The following is a 20089-nucleotide window of genomic DNA, read 5'->3' as shown; positions in this document are numbered from 1 at the left end:
CCAACTCCATGTTTCACTTCCAAACATTAGGGTCGGAACCAGGACTCCGTTGTATACTGCCAATTTAGCACAACACAACGTGAAACACAACGTTTACATTTATCCATTATAACATGAAGAATAAATGCTGAGAAAGTACACACTTCAAGGTGGATAACAGTGTTTTGAATAAATATATACTTTCAAAAGCATTGGCTAACATCTGAAGCCGCGGAATGGGAGAGAACATGGCATAGTTTGCATTATGTATAAATACTGCGAATACAGATTTTTGCCTAGTACCTCTTTGGCGCACGCTAAGCTTTATTTGATTTAGGAGATCAGGGCTGTCCAAAAATTTTTTAAGAATTTCATACAACAGGACCAAATCAGTAATTACCCTTCTATCACTAAGATTTATTAATTTTAGCCCATTCATTGGCTAATATGTGAAACATAATGAAGAACTTGGTTTGTCGTTTCAGCCATCGCGATCTGAAGCCGGAGAACTTGCTGTTGGACGAGCGGAACAACATCAAGGTGGCTGACTTCGGGATGGCTTCCCTCCAACCGGCCGGCTGTCTCCTGGAAACCTCATGTGGCTCTCCCCACTACGCGTGTCCTGAAGTTATCAGGGTGAGTACCAACATAGGATATGATCAATTATCAATCCATACATTCATATCATTTCTTGGATGTTTTTCACAGATACTTTGTGGCACATTTTATAAACTTTATAAAATAAAACAACTTTGTTTTAACCACTTTTGGGTGAGTCATGCTATATACTAATAAATATGGTACAACCACTCGGAGAGAGCGCGATAATTACATTAGTTTGCTTTCGTTTGATCCGATTTCCGGCCACTTGCTTATCGGATGACCGCATTCAATCGGCGCTCAGCGGTGCGCTAGAAAAGTCGCAGAATCTATGACTCTGAGCTGCGTACTACGATTTCCATACACATACTCTAATAAAATCTACCACAATTTAATACCTATTTCTAATAATGAGCCGCTTAGGTTGACAGAAAAAGTAGGAAATTGAAATATTTGTGTAAATAATAAAAACACAAATATTACTCTTTTAAAAAAAAATTCAAATCGGTGTTTTCCTTGTTCCAGGGCGAGAAGTACGACGGCCGGCGCGCGGACGTGTGGTCGTGCGGTGTTATCCTGTACGCGCTGCTCGTGGGGGCGCTGCCCTTCGACGACGACAACCTGCGCCAGCTGCTGGAGAAGGTGAAGAGGGGCGTGTTCCACATCCCGCACTTCGTGCCGCCGGACTGCCAGGCGCTGCTCAGGGGCATGATAGAGGTCAGCGCGGACAAGAGGCTCACGGTGAGAACTGCTAACTAACAAACTATCAATAACCACTTTAAAATCGTGTATCTTTAAATCTATTGTGACATGTGTTGCGATGCCTTCCGTCTTATTTTAAAATACTGAATATCAAATTGGCATCTACTTTTTGAAATTCCATGAAAATGATTGAATTGGCATTCAATTTGTAAAATTCCCTACATTCAAATCTGTATTTACTTTGTAAAATTCCTTAATAATGATTGAAGCGGCGTTTACTTTGTAAAATTCCTTTAAAATAATTTAATTGGCTCATGCCAATTCGATGTGAATTCCGTAATAATTATCAATTTGTCATTTGTTTAGAAAAATTCCATATTAATGATTGAATCAGCTAAACATTGTAAAATTACATTATAACCATTGAATTTACTTTGTGAATTCCAAAATAATGGTTAAATTGGTTTTTACATTGTAAAATTTCACAAAAATGATTGAATGATTGGGAAAGATTGATAAAGACATAGTAAGGAGAGTGAATGCTGGGAACAAAGTGAATGGTGCACTTAAATCAGTTATAGCAAATAAAAACCTATCACCGGAAGCTAAACTGGCAGTGCACAACGGAGTCCTGGTTCCAACTCCAATGTATGAAAGTGAAACATGGAGTTGGCAAACGAAGGATGAAAGTAGACTGAATGCAGTCGAAATGCGATTCTCAGAAGAATGTGCGACAAAACGATGCATGATAGATGTGCGAATAGTGAAGTAAGGAAGGAATGCAAAGCTGAGATGAGCATTATCGATAAAATTAAGAAAGGTGTGTTGAGATGGTTTGGACATGTAGAACGAATGAGTGAGGAAAGAACGGTAAAACAAATTTATGAGGCGAATGTTAGTGGGAAAAGAAGCAGAGGAAGACCGAGAAAAACATGGCACGATCAGGTATGCCAAATACTTGAAAGTGGTCAGGTTAGGAGTCGTAACAATCGGCGGGTATGTATGAGGAGATGCATGAACGCGGAAGAGGCGAAGAATGTTTGCAAGGACAGAGTGGTGTGGCGCTCTATTCTCTCTGCTACCCCTGCGGGGAAGCGGCGTGATGGTTAGTTAGTTTTAGTTTTGATTGAATGATGTATTGATGATAATTATTGATATTATATTTTTAAGCTAACTGACATCAACCGACATCCCTGGGTGACCGCGGGAGGCAAGGGAGAGCTGGAGCTGGAACTGCCCATGATGGAGGTCGTCCAAACCCACATCATTCCGACGGTAGAGGCCATGGACCCTGACGTTCTGCAGGTACTAAAATATACTGATTATATGTGTGAACGTGCCCTAAGTTAAACAGCTCTTTCTCTAGTGATAAGGCTTGTGGTATCATTGTAGATACAGGCTTGGCATGAGGCATACCATCATACCAACTTCATTGCCTCTAAGTTGAACAAATCTTTCTGTAGTGATAAGTCTAGAAATACCACATCGTAGATGCAGGCTTGGCCAGAGGCATGCCAACTTCATTGCCTCTAAGTTGTACAAATCTTTCTGTAGTGATAAGTCTAGAAATACCACATCGTAGATGCAGGCTTGGCCAGAGGCATGCCAACTTCATTGCCTCTAAGTTGTACAAATCTTTCTGTAGTGATAAGTCTAGAAATACCACATCGTAGATGCAAGCTTGGCCAGAGGCATGCCAACTTCATTGCCTCTAAGTTGTACAAATCTTTCTGTAGTGATAAGTCTAGAAATACCACATCGTAGATGCAGGCTTGGCCAGAGGCATGCCAACTACATTGTCCCTAAGTAATACAACCCTTTCTCTAGTGATAGGGGGGTAGGCAGAGAGAATAGAACGTCACACCACTCTGTCTTTGCAAACATTCTTCGCCTCTTCGTGAACGTGGGTATGTATGAGGAGATCCTCATACATACCAGCCGATCGTTTCGACCCCTAACCTGACCACTTTCAAGTATTTGGCATACCTGATCATGCCAATTTTTTGTCGGTCTTCCTCTGCTCCTTTTTACAATTACATATTTTAATTATATTTTTGTTTGAATTATTTCAGGCTATTTCTAGCTTAGGATGCTTCAAACACCGTGAGAAACTCATCCAAGAACTGCTCAGTCCGAGGTATGAATATCATATTTAATACTTAAAATGTAGTGTGCTCAAATTTTTAATACATTCACATTTCACATTCAATATGTGCAGTTTTGTATGTATCCTTCCATTTCCGCCTCCGTACTGTAATGGTCAGCACGCTCGGCTACCGTTCCGGAGGTCCCGGGTTCGATTCCCAAGGGGGGTAAATAAATATAAGTGATTTTTTCACTGTCATATTTATTCAAAATTACCATGGACTGGTACCTGAAGCGGAGGGCTGATCACCTTCCCTTCATGTATAAACGATCAAGATAACACTGCGTTTATGTGACACAGTGCCCTATGCACCATTGGGGTGCAGATAAGGGTATTATTATTATTATTATTATTATTATCCTTCCATTTACTAGTATTTTTTTAATTTTATTTATTTATTTTAATATGGCTACAATGTTTTTTACAATTCCAATTAACATTTCTAACAATCTTAAAAATAAGAACGCAGTTCTCTCCAAAAAAGAGACTGAGCTCTTGTGCTTGGAGAGGGACTTACACTTCTTTTTACAATTTACAATTTTTTTTAAAAGAAATTATTATATATATATATATTTTTCTTTCTTGGATTGTCCGTGAAGAACCCTTGAATGCTAATGAAAAGCTTGTAAAAAGCCCTATAGTTTGTTGTGGTAATCCAGTAAAAGCTCATAAAAATCTAGTAAAAGTCTTGAAAGATCTTGAAATGCCTGTAAAACGACCAGAAGATCTATAATGCTCATTAAAAGCTGTTTTAAAATACAGCGAAAACACTTAAAAACCCAGTAAAAGTCATGAGTTAAAAAACCCAGTAAAGTCATTTTGTCCGCCTCCATAGTGTAATGGTCAGCACGCTCGAGTATCATTCTGGAGGTCCCGGGTTCGATTAAGATAACACTGCGTTTATATGCAGTGCCCTATGCACCATTGGGGTGCGGATAAGGGTTTGATGATGATGATGAAAAGTCATGAGAGCCCATGAAAGCTCATTATAAGCTCGTAAAAAGCCCTGAAGATCATGAGAAAATTTCCATAAAAAGATATGAAAGTCATAAAAATTGTTAAAAGATCATAGCATCAGGAATTGTTAAATGATTGTGGCCTCAAGAATTGTGAAATGATCATGGCATCAAAAATTGTTTAATGATCTTGGCATCAAGAATTGTTATATGATCATGGCATCAAGAATTGTTATATGATCTTGGCATCAAAAATTGCTAAATGATCATGGCATCAAAAATTGTTGAATGATCTAGGCATCAAAAATTGTTAAATGATCTTGGCATCAAAAATTTATAAATGATCTTGGCATCAAAAATTGTTAAATGATCTTGGCATCAAAAATTGTTAAATGATCTAGGCATCAAAAATTGTTAAATGATCATGGCATCAAGAATTGTTAAATGATCATGTCATATTTTTTTTTATTATTTTTTTTTTTTAATTTTTTTTCATAATACATAGATACATTCAATATACATATTCATTTCATATACACATTTATTATACGTATTACGGCTCTTTAGGCATGGCCTGTGTTGAGCCGAATACTAACATGGTAATACAAGTTTATATATATTTTTTTTAAATTTTTAATATACATATATTTTTTTTAATGATTAGATTATAAACATAACATACAGGAGATACAAAAATAATTTATGTTTTAAGGTTTTTTAGTGTGATAATTACACCTGGACTTTAATTAATTCACTTTCCACCTTGTCCCTTCCAATGTTAAGTAACCATCGACGGACACTGTTCTTAAAGACCTGATCACTCCTGGAAATCTTAATGGTTTCGGTCATATTACGTTTGCAGTCACAACACGGAGAAGGTGATCTATTTCCTGTTGCTGGAAAGGAAGCGGAGGAGACCAGCGTTTGAAGACGACACCGATTGCCTCCTTCGCAGTCGAGCCATAGAGACCGGCGATCCCCCTCGCAAAAGAATAGACACTTGCAAAGTTAGTATTTTCACAATTTCATTAAACTAAATTTTTAGCTAAATTTTTCCTATATGTATGTTGAAACATGTTTTCCTGGGATGAAAAAGTAGAGTCAATGCTAGGAACAGAGTGAATGGTGCTCTGAAATCAGTTATGGCAAAATGAAAACCTAGCAGGGAAGCTAATGTGGCAGTACACGATGGAGTCCTGGAATATAAAGTAGGCTGAATGCAGTCTGAATGCCATCTCTCAGTGCGGCAAGACCATGTATGGTAGATGTTCCAATGGTGATATAAGGAAAGGGTGCAAGGCTGAGATGAGCACTATCCAGCAAACTAAGGAAGGCGGCTTGGGATGGTTTGGGAAGGATGAGAGTAGACTGGATGCAGTCGGGATGCCATCTCTCAGTGCGGCAAGACCATGTATGGTAGATGTTCCAATGGTGATATAAGGAAAGGGTGCAAGGCTGAGATGAGCACTATCCAGCAAACTAAGGAAGGCGGGTTGGGATGGTTTGGGAAGGATGAGAGTAGACTGGATGCAGTCGGGATGCCGTCTCTCAGTACGGCAAGAACATGTATGGTAGATGTTCTAATGGTGATATAAGGAAAGGGTGCAAGGCTGAGATGAGCACTATCCAGCAAACTAAGGGAGGCGGGTTGGGATGGTTTGGGAAGGATGAGAGTAGACTGGATGCAGTCGGGATGCCGTCTCTCAGTACGGCAAGAACATGTATGGTAGATGTTCTAATGGTGATATAAGGAAAGGGTGCAAGGCTGAGATGAGCACTATCCAGCAAACTAAGGGAGGCGGGTTGGGATGGTTTGGGAAGGATGAGAGTAGACTGGATGCAGTCGGGATGCCATCTCTCAGTGCGGCAAGACCATGTATGGTAGATGTTCCAATGGTGATATATGGAAAAGGTGCAAGGCTGAGATGAGCACTATCCAGCAAACTAAGGAAGGCGGGTTGGGATGGTTTGGGAAGGATGAGAGTAGACTGGATGCAGTCGGGATGCCATCTCTCAGTGCGGCAAGACCATGTATGGTAGATGTTCCAATGGTGATATAAGGAAAGGGTGCAAGGCTGAGATGAGCACTATTCGGCAAACTAAGGAAGGCGGGTTGGGATGGTTTGGGAAGGATGAGAGTAGACTGGATGCAGTCGGGATGCCACCTCTCAGTGCGGCAAGACCGTGTATGGTAGATGTTCCAATGGTGATATAAGGAAAGGGTGCAAGGCTGAGATGAGCACTATCCAGCAAACTAAGGAAGATGTATTAGGATGGTTTGGACATGTGAATTGAATGAGTGAAGAAAGAAAAGTAAAAAAAAAATATGAAGCGAATGTGGTTGGTTGGTTCTTGAAAAAAAGGAAAATTTGACGTGATCAAGTATTTCAACTATTTGAAAATTGGCCAGGAGTCGGAATAATCGGCGGGTATGTATGAGGAGATACATAAATGTGGAAGAGGCTCAGGTTGTTTGAAAAGACGTGTTCTATTCTCTTTACCTTTCAATGTGATGATACATATACAAATTGATAATTTTTACTCCAATATTTCAATTATTTCCTGCAGTTATCTATGTACTGTTAAAACAGCCAATGCGACATTACACATCCCTGTTTTACACCCTTAGAGATGCCAAATCAAGTTGAGAATGAACCACGTACCCTAATGCATGCAGAGCTATCCTTGAACTTTTATATTTTATATTTTTTTATCCATCTCGGATAATTGGGAGTTAACTGTGTTTTTATAGTTGACGCATCATTTTTGCTAATTAGTTTTCCAAGAGCATGGTTTTGTTGATTTGCTCTCATTCATTTCAGCTGAACGGACAGACGTCGGTCCAGTTTGGGCAGATCAGCGAGGGCTCTCCTCTAACTCCTCGCAGGCAGCAGTTCAAGTAAGTATCAACTCATCAGATCATCAGATATTTCTCTTTTGTCTCAATCGTGTGGAATGCTTTGCAGCAACAAATGACACCTCAATGAATGTTACACATATCGCTCACTACTTTAAAGAACGTCATAAATCAAAAATTGTCAACATTCAGTTGTGCATGTTTTCAGAATGCCCAGAAAATGTACTATATCCCAGCAAAAGCGGCATATTTTTAACTTAATATTTACCCGCTACAGGGCAGAAAGTGATGTTTTTGCAATTTGAAGAAAAGGTATTGTTTAATTATTTTTTTTAATATACTAAACATTTTTCAAATGGAGAAAAAACCTTCAGGTTTTACCTAAAAAGATCTGTTGCACAGTAAAAAGTTTAATAAGTGGCTTGATATTTATTTTTAATACATTGTATTATATTTTCAAACTTTAAAAACGTTCTCCTGAAAAATCAAGTTTTTTGATTTTTAACGTTCTTGAAAGGAGTGAGCGATATGTAAAGTGATCACTTAAACCAGCCAGCCTATAACGGTTGCAATCCTCGTATTTACGGGCATTTGCCCAGACTTGCATATTCTCCTTCACCTATGTTGAGATATCAGAAAATAATATAAAAAAATTAACATAATTTTGAATAACCTAATATTATAATACTTTAATGTAAAACGTAGTTATATTACGGAGGAATACAAAAATTGTGAACCCGTATCTATTTTATTTTATACTGAAATATGCGAGATTGCTAGACGCACCAATGAGTCCATTCGCCAGGAACTACGCTTGGATGGCTTGACTCTGGCTAATACCTGTACCTGACGGATTCTCCATTTTTTGCGCGTGGCAACGAGGATAGCCTGGAACGACTAGTTGTGATCGGTAGCCTCGAGGGAAAGAGAGGGACAGGAAGATCCCCACACGATGGACCGATCAAGTTAAGGCAGCAGCAGGCACCTCGGTGGTTGGAGCGCTACGTGCAGTGCAGTCAAGGGATAACTGGAGAAGAGTCATTGCTTCTGCAAGGGTCACAACCCTCAGCAATGAGGAATAAGACGGAGAAGAATGCGAGATGGAAGATATCGTTAGGTGGGGAAGGCAACTAAGGAGACAATGGTATGCGCGTGTAAGGAGAATGGAACCATCCAGAATCCCCCACATCGCACTGTACGGCCAACCCCATAGACGACTCCCGGTCAGACTACCAAAGAGATGGGTCGATAGTTGGGAATTGACATCGCAGGAGGCTAATCCATCAACAAGCCCTACAAGGCCTACAACAAGATGAAGAAGAAGAAGAAAAAGAAGATATTCTTGTCAGGGGACGAACGTTTATCACTCGTTGCTTAAGAAGTTTTGCTTCAAATGTATTAATAAATCATAATTGTATTTTTCAGTGTTCTCTCCTGTCGTCAGTCTAGTAGAAGGGAGGGACGTCGCTCTCCTTCAGGAGCAAGTCCTGCCAGGTCAAGTCCTCTACATTTCAGTATGGTACACCAAGGTACGACTTCATCTTCTATAATTTTTACCTACATTCAATTCAATGCAATTCAATTTATTCAATAATTAATATATAAATTTAACATTTAAGGCGTATACATTAAAAAGTAAGCAAGAAGACTCTTGTTGAGTGTGTAGAAGAATCCCGCTTCGGAAAACTCCTTCGGACACATGGAACAGATCAATATGATATTGTTCAACATAGCGGTAGCTCTTCCTACAGGCATAACCATCGGCAGGTTGGTCCTGTGTATAGGAGTGTGAAACAATCTATGCCGACCCTGTCTTAGCTAACTATCGGGAACATACAGACCAATGCTCCGGATAATTTCAGGATTATCGATCATACCGCGCAACAATGGATAAAAATGCGTAATCAAATACACATTCCTTCTAGTCTCTAAACTATTGTAGCCAAGCATACCCTGGAGAAACTGGGTCGGGTAGAGCCGAGGATAATAGCCGTACTCTCTCATGTAGAGATACCTGAGAAACTTCCTTTGGACCTTCTCTACCATAAGAGAGTACTTAGGCTCGTGTGGCCCCCAAATCATGGAGCCACTCTCGAGTCTACTTCGCACCAAGTAGTTATAAAGAGTTCTCAGCACGCGGGTATTTTCGAAAACCCTGGCAGTATGCAGAGCAAATCCTAGCATTTTCAATGCATTACCAGTGACTGCCTCTATGTGACCGTGAAATGTCAGGGTGCTCATAAACCCAACGCCCACAGTGTTGCCATACATACAGATTTATCTGTATTGATACAGATTATAGGCTGCCGTTACAGATGACAGATTTTACTCTAGGTAGTACTTTTAGTTTTATATACATTTTTGGAATTGGACATATATAATAAAACAGAAGAATGAAAATATGTATAGATTTGAGCATGATTAATATTTGATAATAAGAACTGAAACGTTGGAAGGATAATTACTATCAAAACAACCACAATGATCCATGCTACAAACTAAAAATATAAAAGGATTTGATTTCTAAAATCAATAAAAATGTGTGTAAAAATAAGTTTTATATTTTGGGTTTTTGATTCTATACAGATTTTATACAGATTTCTAGACTGTTTGATTAAGATTTTTGGTTTGGCATATGGCAACACTGATTGAGCATGTGAAATTGAATAGTTTGTGGAAAAATGGATGACAGTCCATTCTACAGTATTGGATCATTGGTTAGGTTATTTTTTAAGTCAACAAAAGAAGGATGAAGGAGAAGGATCATTGGTTCCACAGGCCCAAACCATTTTTTTTTTTTTTTTTTTTATTCATTTAATATATTTACATTTTTATTTATAACATAATAACATTTGAATCATTTATACATATGTAGAACTTTTATATTTCGATTCGCTGTGCCTCTCCATAAAAGAGTCTGTGCTCTTGTGCTTGGAAAGGGACTTACACTCGTGGTTTAATGTTATATAATAAAAGATATAATAGTTTTTTTTAATTTTTTTTTAAAGATTTAAATGTATAGAGCTTTAATTTTTTTCTTGAGAATTTTTATATCAACTATTTTTTTTATTTCTTTAGGGAGTTTATTGAAATGTTTGATTGCCAAATATTTGAAGTTTTGCTGAAATTGCTTGGTGTTGCATTTTGGAATAGAAAAATCGTTTGAGAATTTTGATGATAAATTCTTTGTTAAATTTAAATAGTTGTCACCCTTTAGTATTTGAAAAACTGCGGTTTTTTTTATAAATGGATTCTATATTTGGGACTTGAAATTTTTTAAATAATAATTTTGTTGGAAATATGTTTTTTTTTTCAAGATGACTTTAATTATGGTTTTCTGTACTATTTTCACTGAGTTCAGTATGTTGTTGTATGAGCCTCCCCATGCAATAATGCCATACTGTAGTAGTGAGTGAACGATAGCATAGTAAACTCTTTTCGATGGTTATCAACAACCATCTCAATTAATATTAAACCATCTCAACACACCTTCCTTAGTTTGCTGGATAGTGCTCATCTCAGCCTTGCAGCCTTTCCTTATATCACCATTGGAACATCTACCATACATGGTCTTGCCGCACTGAGAGATGGCATCCCGACTGCATCCAGTCTACTCTCATCCTTCCCAAACCATCCCAACCCGCCTTCCTTAGTTTGCTGGATAGTGCTCATCTCAGCCTTGCACCCTTTCCTTATATCACCATTGGAACATCTACCATACATGGTCTTGCCGCACTGAGAGATGGCATCCCGACTGCATCCAGTCTACTCTCATCCTTCCCAAACCATCCCAAGCCGCCTTCCTTAGTTTGCTGGATAGTGCTCATCTCAGCCTTGCACCCTTTCCTTATATCACCATTGGAACATCTACCATACATGGTCTTGCCGCACTGAGAGATGGCATCCCGACTGCATCCAGTCTACTCTCATCCTTCCCAAACCATCCCAAGCCGCCTTCCTTAGTTTGCTGGATAGTGCTCATCTCAGCCTTGCACCCTTTCCTTATATCACCATTGTAACATCTACCACACATGGTTTTGCCGCACTGAGAGATGGCATCCCGACTGCATCCAGTCTACTTTTATCCTTCTTTTGCCAACTCCCTCGTTCATTTTATATTTGTATATTAATTAATTAATTAAACCATATCCGCTCCCTAGGTGGAGCATATGGAGTCCACAAACCTAATATTCTCCGCAGACACCTATTCTCGGCGCTCAGTACACGGCTGCTCTGGGCCCTTGTAAGGTGCCATGTTTCACAGCCGTATAAGAGAACAGGAGCAGTGTAGTATATTACATGTATTAAATTGGTATTTTTTTCTAGGTCACGCACATTCTCACAGAGCTTCATCTTTAGGGGGCACTCCTCCATCTCCTATGTCTCCACAAACTCACGGTATGTACCAATCTTCTTCTTCTTCTTAATAATTTATGCAAAACCAGTACAGGTACTGACTGACTATACGAATGCTCGCATCGTAACGTTTTACGTTACGACAAAATGGCTCCGGTCCGGGCTTAATCTTCAAGCTGTCTTTACTGACACTCATTCGTTACTTTATCGTTCCTGCCTGACATCAAATGGTGTATATAGCACTACATCCAATATTCATTGAAATAAAAATATCCCAATGCAAGCCACCCTATTATAAAACAAGGGATTGAATTATTACACTTGAAAGAGTGGAATTAATAAATTACTGAAAAGATCGGGAAACAGAGAAATGTTGATTTAATATATATAGGGTCCGCCATCTAAAGTTTTTTTTTTCAACTAGTGCTTATTTCGTGAATGGTAACACTTAGCTCATGTCTGATTTGACAGATAATTAGTTTTATCCTTCCGCTGAGCGAATATGGTTGTGTATACGCTTGAACAACGCTGAGAAATATTGCGACATTACTTTAAAAATCATGGTAATGTTGCAGAATGTGTGCGAAAATTGCGTACGGTTTTTGGAAGAAGAGAAGCACCGTCAGCTCCGTATGTTCGTTATCTTGTGAAAAAAGTGAAAGAAACTGGCATCCTCATCGATAAACCAAAGCGTGAAAAGCCAAAAACAGTGCGTACACCCGAGAATATCGATGTTGTGGCAGAAAGTGTGCGTGAAGCGCCATCAACATCAATTCACCGTCGTTCTCAACAATTGAACATTTCGGAGACATCATTGAGACGAATTTTGCATAAAGACCTTGGTATGACGCCATACAAAGTCCAATTGGTTCAGGAGTTGAAGCCAACTGACCATCCAATGCGTTTTCGCTTCGCTGAGTGGGCCTGCGATCGACTTACAGAAGATGCCGATTTTGCCAAAAAAATCATCTTTTCGGATGAAGCTCATTTTGATCTTGGCGGGTATGTAAACAAGCAAAATTGTCGTATTTGGGGCACAGAAAACCCGCACGCATACTTTGAAAAGCCGGTACACCCAAAACGAGTCACTGTTTGGTGCGGATTTTGGTCCAGAGGCATAATTGGGCCATTTTTCTTTGAAAATGAGCAAGGAGTGGCCGTTACAGTCAATGGCGATCGTTATCGGGCCATGTTGAACGGATTTTTGTTCACAAAAATTGAAGAGGAGGATATTGGCAACATTTGGTTTCAACAGGACGGCGCTACGTGCCACACAGCCGAAGCTACACTCGATGTTTTTTATAGCATTTTCAAAAAAAAAAAGTTATTTGGCGGACCCTTTATTACAACATTTTGAATGTGTCCAAATACTTGTTCACAAAATCTGGATTATCTCCAATTACAGGAGTTATTTTCATATAATTATATGAAAATAACTCCTGTAATTGGAGATAATCCAGATTTTGTGAACAAGTATTTGGACACACTCAAAATGTTGTAAATAAATTATCTGGTCAAATTATAAGCTTTATAATAAAAATGAAAATGGTATTTTCTGGCGTTTCTCATGTGTGTGATTATAATCCAGGATTCGGATCTCACATACTAATATAAGAGTTTCTGCTTAATAAAAAAGCTTCTTTACATCTCACCAATAGATGTCTCTAGTGAAGTTCTAGTGATTCAAGAACAAAGTTTCTAAATTGGTTCATATATATAGAACTTCCAAGAATTTGAATAGTGTGGTTGTCAATAATGGGAAGAATTGGTGAATGTTACACGTGTGTAAAGTGATCAGCCGATGACGGTCGTCAGCCCCGTAAATGCCCAGACTTCCATATTCTTCTTCATCTTTGATGAGATGTCAAAAAATTATAATATATATTATATTTGATTTCAGGGGGGACTTCCCTTTCTGCGGGCCAGAGCCCTGGAACGAGTCCACGGGAGCCCCACCATCAGCGGGCTAACTCTACTGGCCCTACCATCAGTCTCAACATTAGTACGTCTAATGCTTTTGTGCATAATGCCTTCCCTAGCAGTATGTAAAGCAAAAAGGCCATATCGCTCACTCCTTTCAATAACATCATTTATCAAAAATCGTCATTTTTCAGTGGTGCATGTTTTCGGAATGCCCATAAAATGTACTATATCCCAGCAAAAGCGGCATATTTTTAACTTAATATTTACCCGCTACAGGGCAGAAAGTGTTGTTTTTGCATTTTTAAAAAAGGTATTGTTTAATTATTTTTTTAAATATACTAAATACTTTTCAAATGGAGAAAAAACCTGCAGGTTTTACCTAAAAAGATCTGTTGCACAGTAAAAAGTTCAATAAGTGGCTTGATATTTATTTTTAATATATTGTATTATATTTTTAAACTTTAAAAACAATCTCCTGAAAGATTAAGTTTTTTGATACATGACGTTGTTGAAAGGAGTGAGCGACATATGGAGGTCCTTGCTAAAAAGTTACATATCCAATATTTCACAGAAAAATCCTTTAAATGCAAATCTGTTCTGTTAACTGTATACTTTCAAAATCTCAAGTAAAGTCGCGACAAAACGTGACCAATCCTGTGTTAAACCAATAGGAAATCATCAAATCGCACCAAAATTTAAAAATTTTACTAGCTAGAATTCCTGACTGAGTGTTGTAGTCCTGGTTCCAACTCTAATGTATGGAAGTGAAACATGGAGTTGGCAAAAGAAGGATGAAAGTAGACTGAATGCAGTCGAAATGCGATCTCTCAGAAGAATGTGCGACAAAACGATGTGTGATAGATATGCGAATAGTGAAATAAGGAAGGAATGCAAAGCTGAGATAAGCATTATCCATAAAATTAAGAAAGGTGTGTTGAGATGGTTTGGACATGTAGAACGAATGAGTGAGGAAAGAACGGTAAAACAAATGTATGAAGCGAATGTTAGTGGGAAAAGAAGCGGAAGAAGACCGAGAAAAACATGGCACGATCAGGTATGCCAAATACTTGAAAGTGGTCAGGTCAGGAGTCGTAATAATTGGCGGGTATGTATGAGGAGAGGCGAAGAATTTTTGCAAGGACAGAGTGGTGTGGCGCTCTATTCTCTCTGCCTACCCCTGCGGAGAAGCATTTACGGGGGCATTTACGGGGCTTACGACCGTCATAGGCTGGTTTAAGTGATCACTTTACACACGTGTAACATTCACCAATTCTACCCATTATTGACAACCACACTACTCAAATTCTCGGAAGTTCTATATATATGAACCAATTTAGAAACTTTGTTCTTGAATCACTAGAACTTCACTAGAGACATCTATTGGTGAGATAATTGTTTTAACTTAATAATAACTTTTGACCGGTTAACTGCCGGCAGGTACATGTATGGCGGTGTCCAGCATGCCACGAATTCTACCACAAAAATAAAACCTTTTAAACATATTATTATCAAAAGTGTATTAACGTTTATTTATAAAACTTGACAAGTAAATGAAGAGCGCGCCAGTCGTTCAGTCATTTATCCATAATCATAAAATTAATTGTTCATGGTGCAGGGTTGTCACAAAATTTGTCATACAAAATATTTTGTCCGCCTCCGTAGTGTAATGGTCAGCATGCTCACCTACCGTTCTGGAGGTCCCGGGTTCGATTCCCAGGGGGGTTTAATAAATATAAGTGATTTTTTCACTCCAATATTTATTCAATATTACACTGGACTGGTACCTGAAGTTGAGGGCTGATCACCTTTCCTTCATGTGTAATCGACTGAGATAACACAGCGTTTAAATGAAGCAGTGCCCTGTGCACCATTGGGGTGCGGTAAGGGATTTATTATTATATTATTAAAAATGAAAAGTAAATTATTTGTCAAAAGTAATTGTTTATATTAGTTTAATATTAAAAGTACACACACAAAATTTGCTTTTAAAATATTAAAAATTATAAATCATCAGAATGGACACTAAAATCACTGTCATCAGATTCGGCAGTGACGGCAACTCGGGGATCATTGGACAACCCTGAGCGCCATCAGTTGTTCCGACAACAAAGCTCTCTTTAATTTACGTTTAAAGTGGTATAAACAAATTCTGTTTCAATTCTAAGTATGCAAAGATATTCTCAATAGGTGTCACTATGCGTTCAATATATTTGTACATTTAAAAAAATTGATTTTCTTTACTAAAAGCCCATTTAAAACGGCGCGTCTTAGATGTAGTTTTTGTACGAGCGGCGCTCCGTTCACAGAAATTTTATGCGTCTTAACTTTTAAGAAACGTCTGAGACATTACTATCTATCATTAGAACCCTAACTGTCCATCAAACCTCCTCCCTCTACCTCCTTCCCTAAACTCCCTTCTTCCTTTGCCCTCCTTAATAATAATAATAATAAAACCCTCATCCGCACCCCAATGGTGCATAGGGCACTGTGTCATATAAACGCAGTGTTATCTTGATCGTTTACACATGAAGGCAGGGTGATCAGCCCTCCGCTTCAGGTACCAGTCCATGGTAATATTGAATAAATATTACAGTGAAAAAATCACTTATATTTATTCTACCCCCCTTGGGAATCGAACCCGGGACCTCCAGAACGGTAGCCGAGCGTGCTGACCATCATTGCCCTCTTTATTATCATCAATTTGTAATATACGTTTTTTATGTTCAAGTACTATCTACCCTCTGATTGCAAACAGCTATATATGGTATCAAACGTTTTGACCAATATTACTAGTCTGTTTTTGGTTGGTTGGAAGATATTTCTTTTTAGCAATAAGCCCGCCAATGTACTTATTTCTTCCCTGTACATGAAGTTTAAATAAATAAATGATTGAGATCAATTTATGAGAGGTTGATTAAAAAAATACCACCTCTTGAGAATCTTTGGAGAAGCTGAACTTTTGAGTGTGAGGCAGTCTGTATATTATTTTATATTCGTCCGCCTCCGTAGTGTAATGGTCAGCACGCTCGGCTACCGTTCTGGAGGTCCTGGGTTCGATTCCCAAGGGGGGTAAAATAAATATTAGTGATTTTTTCACTGTAATATTTATTCAATATTACCATGGACTGGTACCTGAAGCGGAGGGCTGATCACCTTTCCTTCATGTGTAAAAAAAACGATCAAGATAACACTGCGTTAATATGACACAGTGCCCTATGCACCATTGGGGTGCGGATAAGGGCTTTATTATTATTATTATTACTTTTAAATTATTGTTTTATTATTTAAAAAAAATAATAATATGAAAATAACTCCTGTAATTGGAGATAATCCAGATTTTGTGAACAAGTATTTGGACACACTCAAAATGTTGTATTATATTATTTTTTGACATCTCATCAAAGGTGATGAAGCATATGGAAGTCTGGGCATTTACGGGGCTGACGACCGTCATAGTCTGTATTATGTTCTAAATCGCCAGCAATTCACTCAAAGAAGTGTGATAAGTTAATAAATTAAACAAAAATATAATTTTCATAATCAATATACTTATAACTGATGTAGTTCCATGTGCAAACATGCTTTATTATTTGCTTCCTAGCAACAATCACTCCTACATATATTTCTTCAGTGCTAGTTCAATGAACAATTACATTAAATATGTCTTTGTATTGTTTTGCGCAGCTGGTGATCCTAGCGAGGGCGTCATCATCATCAACGACTCCCATCTCACCGGAGGAAGCTCTTGCTCCAGCTCTGCCGCCTCCACGGCCAGATCCACCGCAGCCAACAGCGGGGGAGGCCGGCCTTCCAGCCCCACGTCCCTCGCTGGAGACTCTCCGCAAAGAGGTGGTGTGAACATAACCTAACTTTACATTACCGATATTGACATCTCTATACACAGGACCAACCTGCCGATGGTTATGCCTGTAGGAAGAGCTACCGCTATGTTGAACAATATCTCATTGGATATTGATCTGTTCCATGTGTCTGAAATAGTTTTCCGAAGTTGGATTCTTCTACAGCTTTTGCAATAGTATTCTTGCTTATTTTCTATTTTTGTTAATGTATACAATTTAAATTTAAGTTTGTAATGTGTATATTATGTATAAATAAATTGAAATTGAAAAATCTCAGCAGAGATGAAGAAGATGAAAGTCTGGGTTTATGGCTTTTAATAGGCTGGTTAAGTGATCACTTTACACACGTGTAACGTTCACCAATTCTACCCATTATTGACAACCACACAACTCAAATTTTATATTATTTTTATTATTTAATTTTTTTTGACTTCTCATCAGAGATGAAGAAGAATATTGAAATCTGGGCATTTACGGTGCTGACGACCATCATAGGCTGGTTTGAGTGATCACTTTACACACGTGTGACGTTCACCAATTCTACCCATTATTGACAACCACACAAATCAAATTTTATAATTTTATTATTATTATTTTTTTTTTTACTTCTCATCAGAGATGAAGAAGAATATTGAAGTCTGGGCATTTACGGGGCTGACGACCGTCATAGGCTGGTTTAAGTGATCACTTTACACACGTGTAACGTTCACCAATTTTACCCATTATTTACAACCACACTATTCAAATTCTTGGAAGTTCAATATATATGAACCAATTTCAAACCGTTGTTCTTGAATCATTAGAACTTCACTAGAGACATCTATCGTTGAGATGAAAAGAAGCTTTTTACTAAGCAGAAACTCTTTTATTAGTATGTGAGGTCCAAATCCTGGACACTCAAAATGTTGTAAATAAAAATATGCCTCTTTTGCTGGGATTACATTTTCTGAGCATTCCGAAAACATGCACAACTGAAAATTGACAATTTTGATATATGACGTTGTTGAAAGGAGTGAGCGATATGCATTCAAGAATGTCACATTCGTTTGTTGCCAGATGGCAGAGAGAGGTGTTCGCTGCCTGGCAACACCAGTCAGTCGAGCGCGACCGGTGGTATGTTCGGTAACCTGGGCAACCTCACGGGTGGGTATTCTGAAACATATTTTAATCTATCTCTCTTTCTTTACCATAAAAAAATCACTAAGTTTAGTTCTCTTCTAGGCTTTCTTCTAGGTCTTCCTCTATCTGTCATTTCAAATGGCTGAAACATGTATTTTATTCCACGATATCCATAAATACTTGGGCTGTTCAGTTAATATGTAGACTGACGTCATAAAACAAGATGTACTTTAGAAGTTTATGTTAGAAGTTTTCTGAAACATATGGTAATCTAAGTGAATGAAGGTTAGTCAAAGGTCATGGTGTGAAATGTCACCATGGTTGTTTAATCTCTATATGGACCATTGTATGAAAGAGATTGAAAGTATGGGAGTCGGAGCGAAAATGATGAATATAACTGTTAGTTGCTTGCTGTATGCGGATGACGCCGTACTGCTAGCGAGCAGCGCGGAGGACTTGCAACTAATAGTGTCAAGAATGTACGATGTATGTATGGAAAATGATCTGGCAATGAATGAAGGTAAGTCAAAGGTCATGGTGTTTGAAAGAGAGAAAGATTTGACAGAATGCAAGATTATCGTGCACAATGAATCCCTAGAACAGGTGCAAGAATGTTTATATCTAGGAAGCATGTTCACAAGGGATGGAAAAGTGGATAAGGATATTGAGAGAAGAGTGAATGCAGGGAATATAATAAATGGTGCTTTTAACAGAGTGATTGGGAATAAGAATATGTCCATGGAAGCCAAGCTAGCGGTTCACAACGGCGTGCTAGTACCGACACTAATGTATGGAAGCGAAACATGGAACTGGCAAAGGAAGGATGAAAGCAGAGTGAACGCTTTTAAAATGCGCTCCGTCAGACGAATGTGTGGAAAATCATTGTATGACAGAATTAAAAACGACGATATAAGAAAGGAATGTAAGGCTGAATGAGGAATAATTGAAAAGATTAGGAAGAGTTCTCTGCGGCGGTATGGACATGTGGAGCGAATGGATAGCGAGAGAATGACTAAGAGAATATATGTGGCGAATGTGAGCGGGAAAACAGAACGTGGACGACCGAAAAAGACTTGGCACGATCAGATCAATCAGAACCTAAAATCTGGCGGTGTCAAAAGTCTGCGTAATCGGAGGGCATGTATGACTAGATGTATGGATGTGAAGGAGGCGAGGAGTGTATGTCAGGACAGAAGAGTGTGGCGTTCCATCCTCTCTGCCTACCCCTGCGGGGAAACGGCGTGATGGTAGTAGTAGTAGTAGTAGTATTGTAATCTATCTCTCTTTCTTTACCCTAAGAAAATCACTAAGTTTAGTTCTCTTCCAGGCTTTCTTCTAGGTCTTCCTCTATCTCTGTCATTTCAAATGCCTGAAACATGTATTTTATTCCACGATATCCATAAATACTTCAGTTGTTCAGTTAATATGTAGACTGACGTCATAAAACAAGTTCAGGCTGTTCAGTTAATATGCAGACTGACGTCATAAAACAAGATGTACTTTGGTTAGAAGTCACATGTCAGGGTTCCCTTCAAAGCAGTCACCTCCCCGACGCACACACTTATCATAACCGTGTTTCCACTTTTGGAAA

The 20089-nt window shown here is 38.5% G+C and overlaps 1 protein-coding gene across 1 annotated transcript in view; it reads left to right on the top strand.

Annotated features, from left to right (window-relative positions):
* sff (BRSK family serine/threonine-protein kinase sugar-free frosting) overlaps positions 1-20089 on the top strand; it is a 48492-nt gene that overhangs the window by 13029 nt on the left and 15374 nt on the right. Inside the window, exons 5-15 of the mRNA XM_088272649.1 lie at positions 465-615; positions 1105-1320; positions 2452-2586; positions 3354-3418; positions 5246-5390; positions 7206-7282; positions 8666-8769; positions 11567-11638; positions 13497-13598; positions 17204-17368; positions 18436-18522. Coding sequence (XP_088128775.1) covers positions 465-615; positions 1105-1320; positions 2452-2586; positions 3354-3418; positions 5246-5390; positions 7206-7282; positions 8666-8769; positions 11567-11638; positions 13497-13598; positions 17204-17368; positions 18436-18522 — 1319 coding nt within the window. The remainder of the gene's footprint in view (positions 1-464; positions 616-1104; positions 1321-2451; positions 2587-3353; positions 3419-5245; positions 5391-7205; positions 7283-8665; positions 8770-11566; positions 11639-13496; positions 13599-17203; positions 17369-18435; positions 18523-20089) is intronic.

The sequence above is a fragment of the Brachycentrus maculatus genome, unplaced genomic scaffold (genome assembly GCF_059751285.1).
Source record: "Brachycentrus maculatus isolate JH-2025_06_01 unplaced genomic scaffold, ASM5975128v1 h1tg000513l, whole genome shotgun sequence".
Lineage (NCBI taxonomy): Eukaryota > Metazoa > Arthropoda > Insecta > Trichoptera > Brachycentridae > Brachycentrus > Brachycentrus maculatus.
This window is presented reverse-complemented; position numbering and strand designations above follow the sequence as displayed.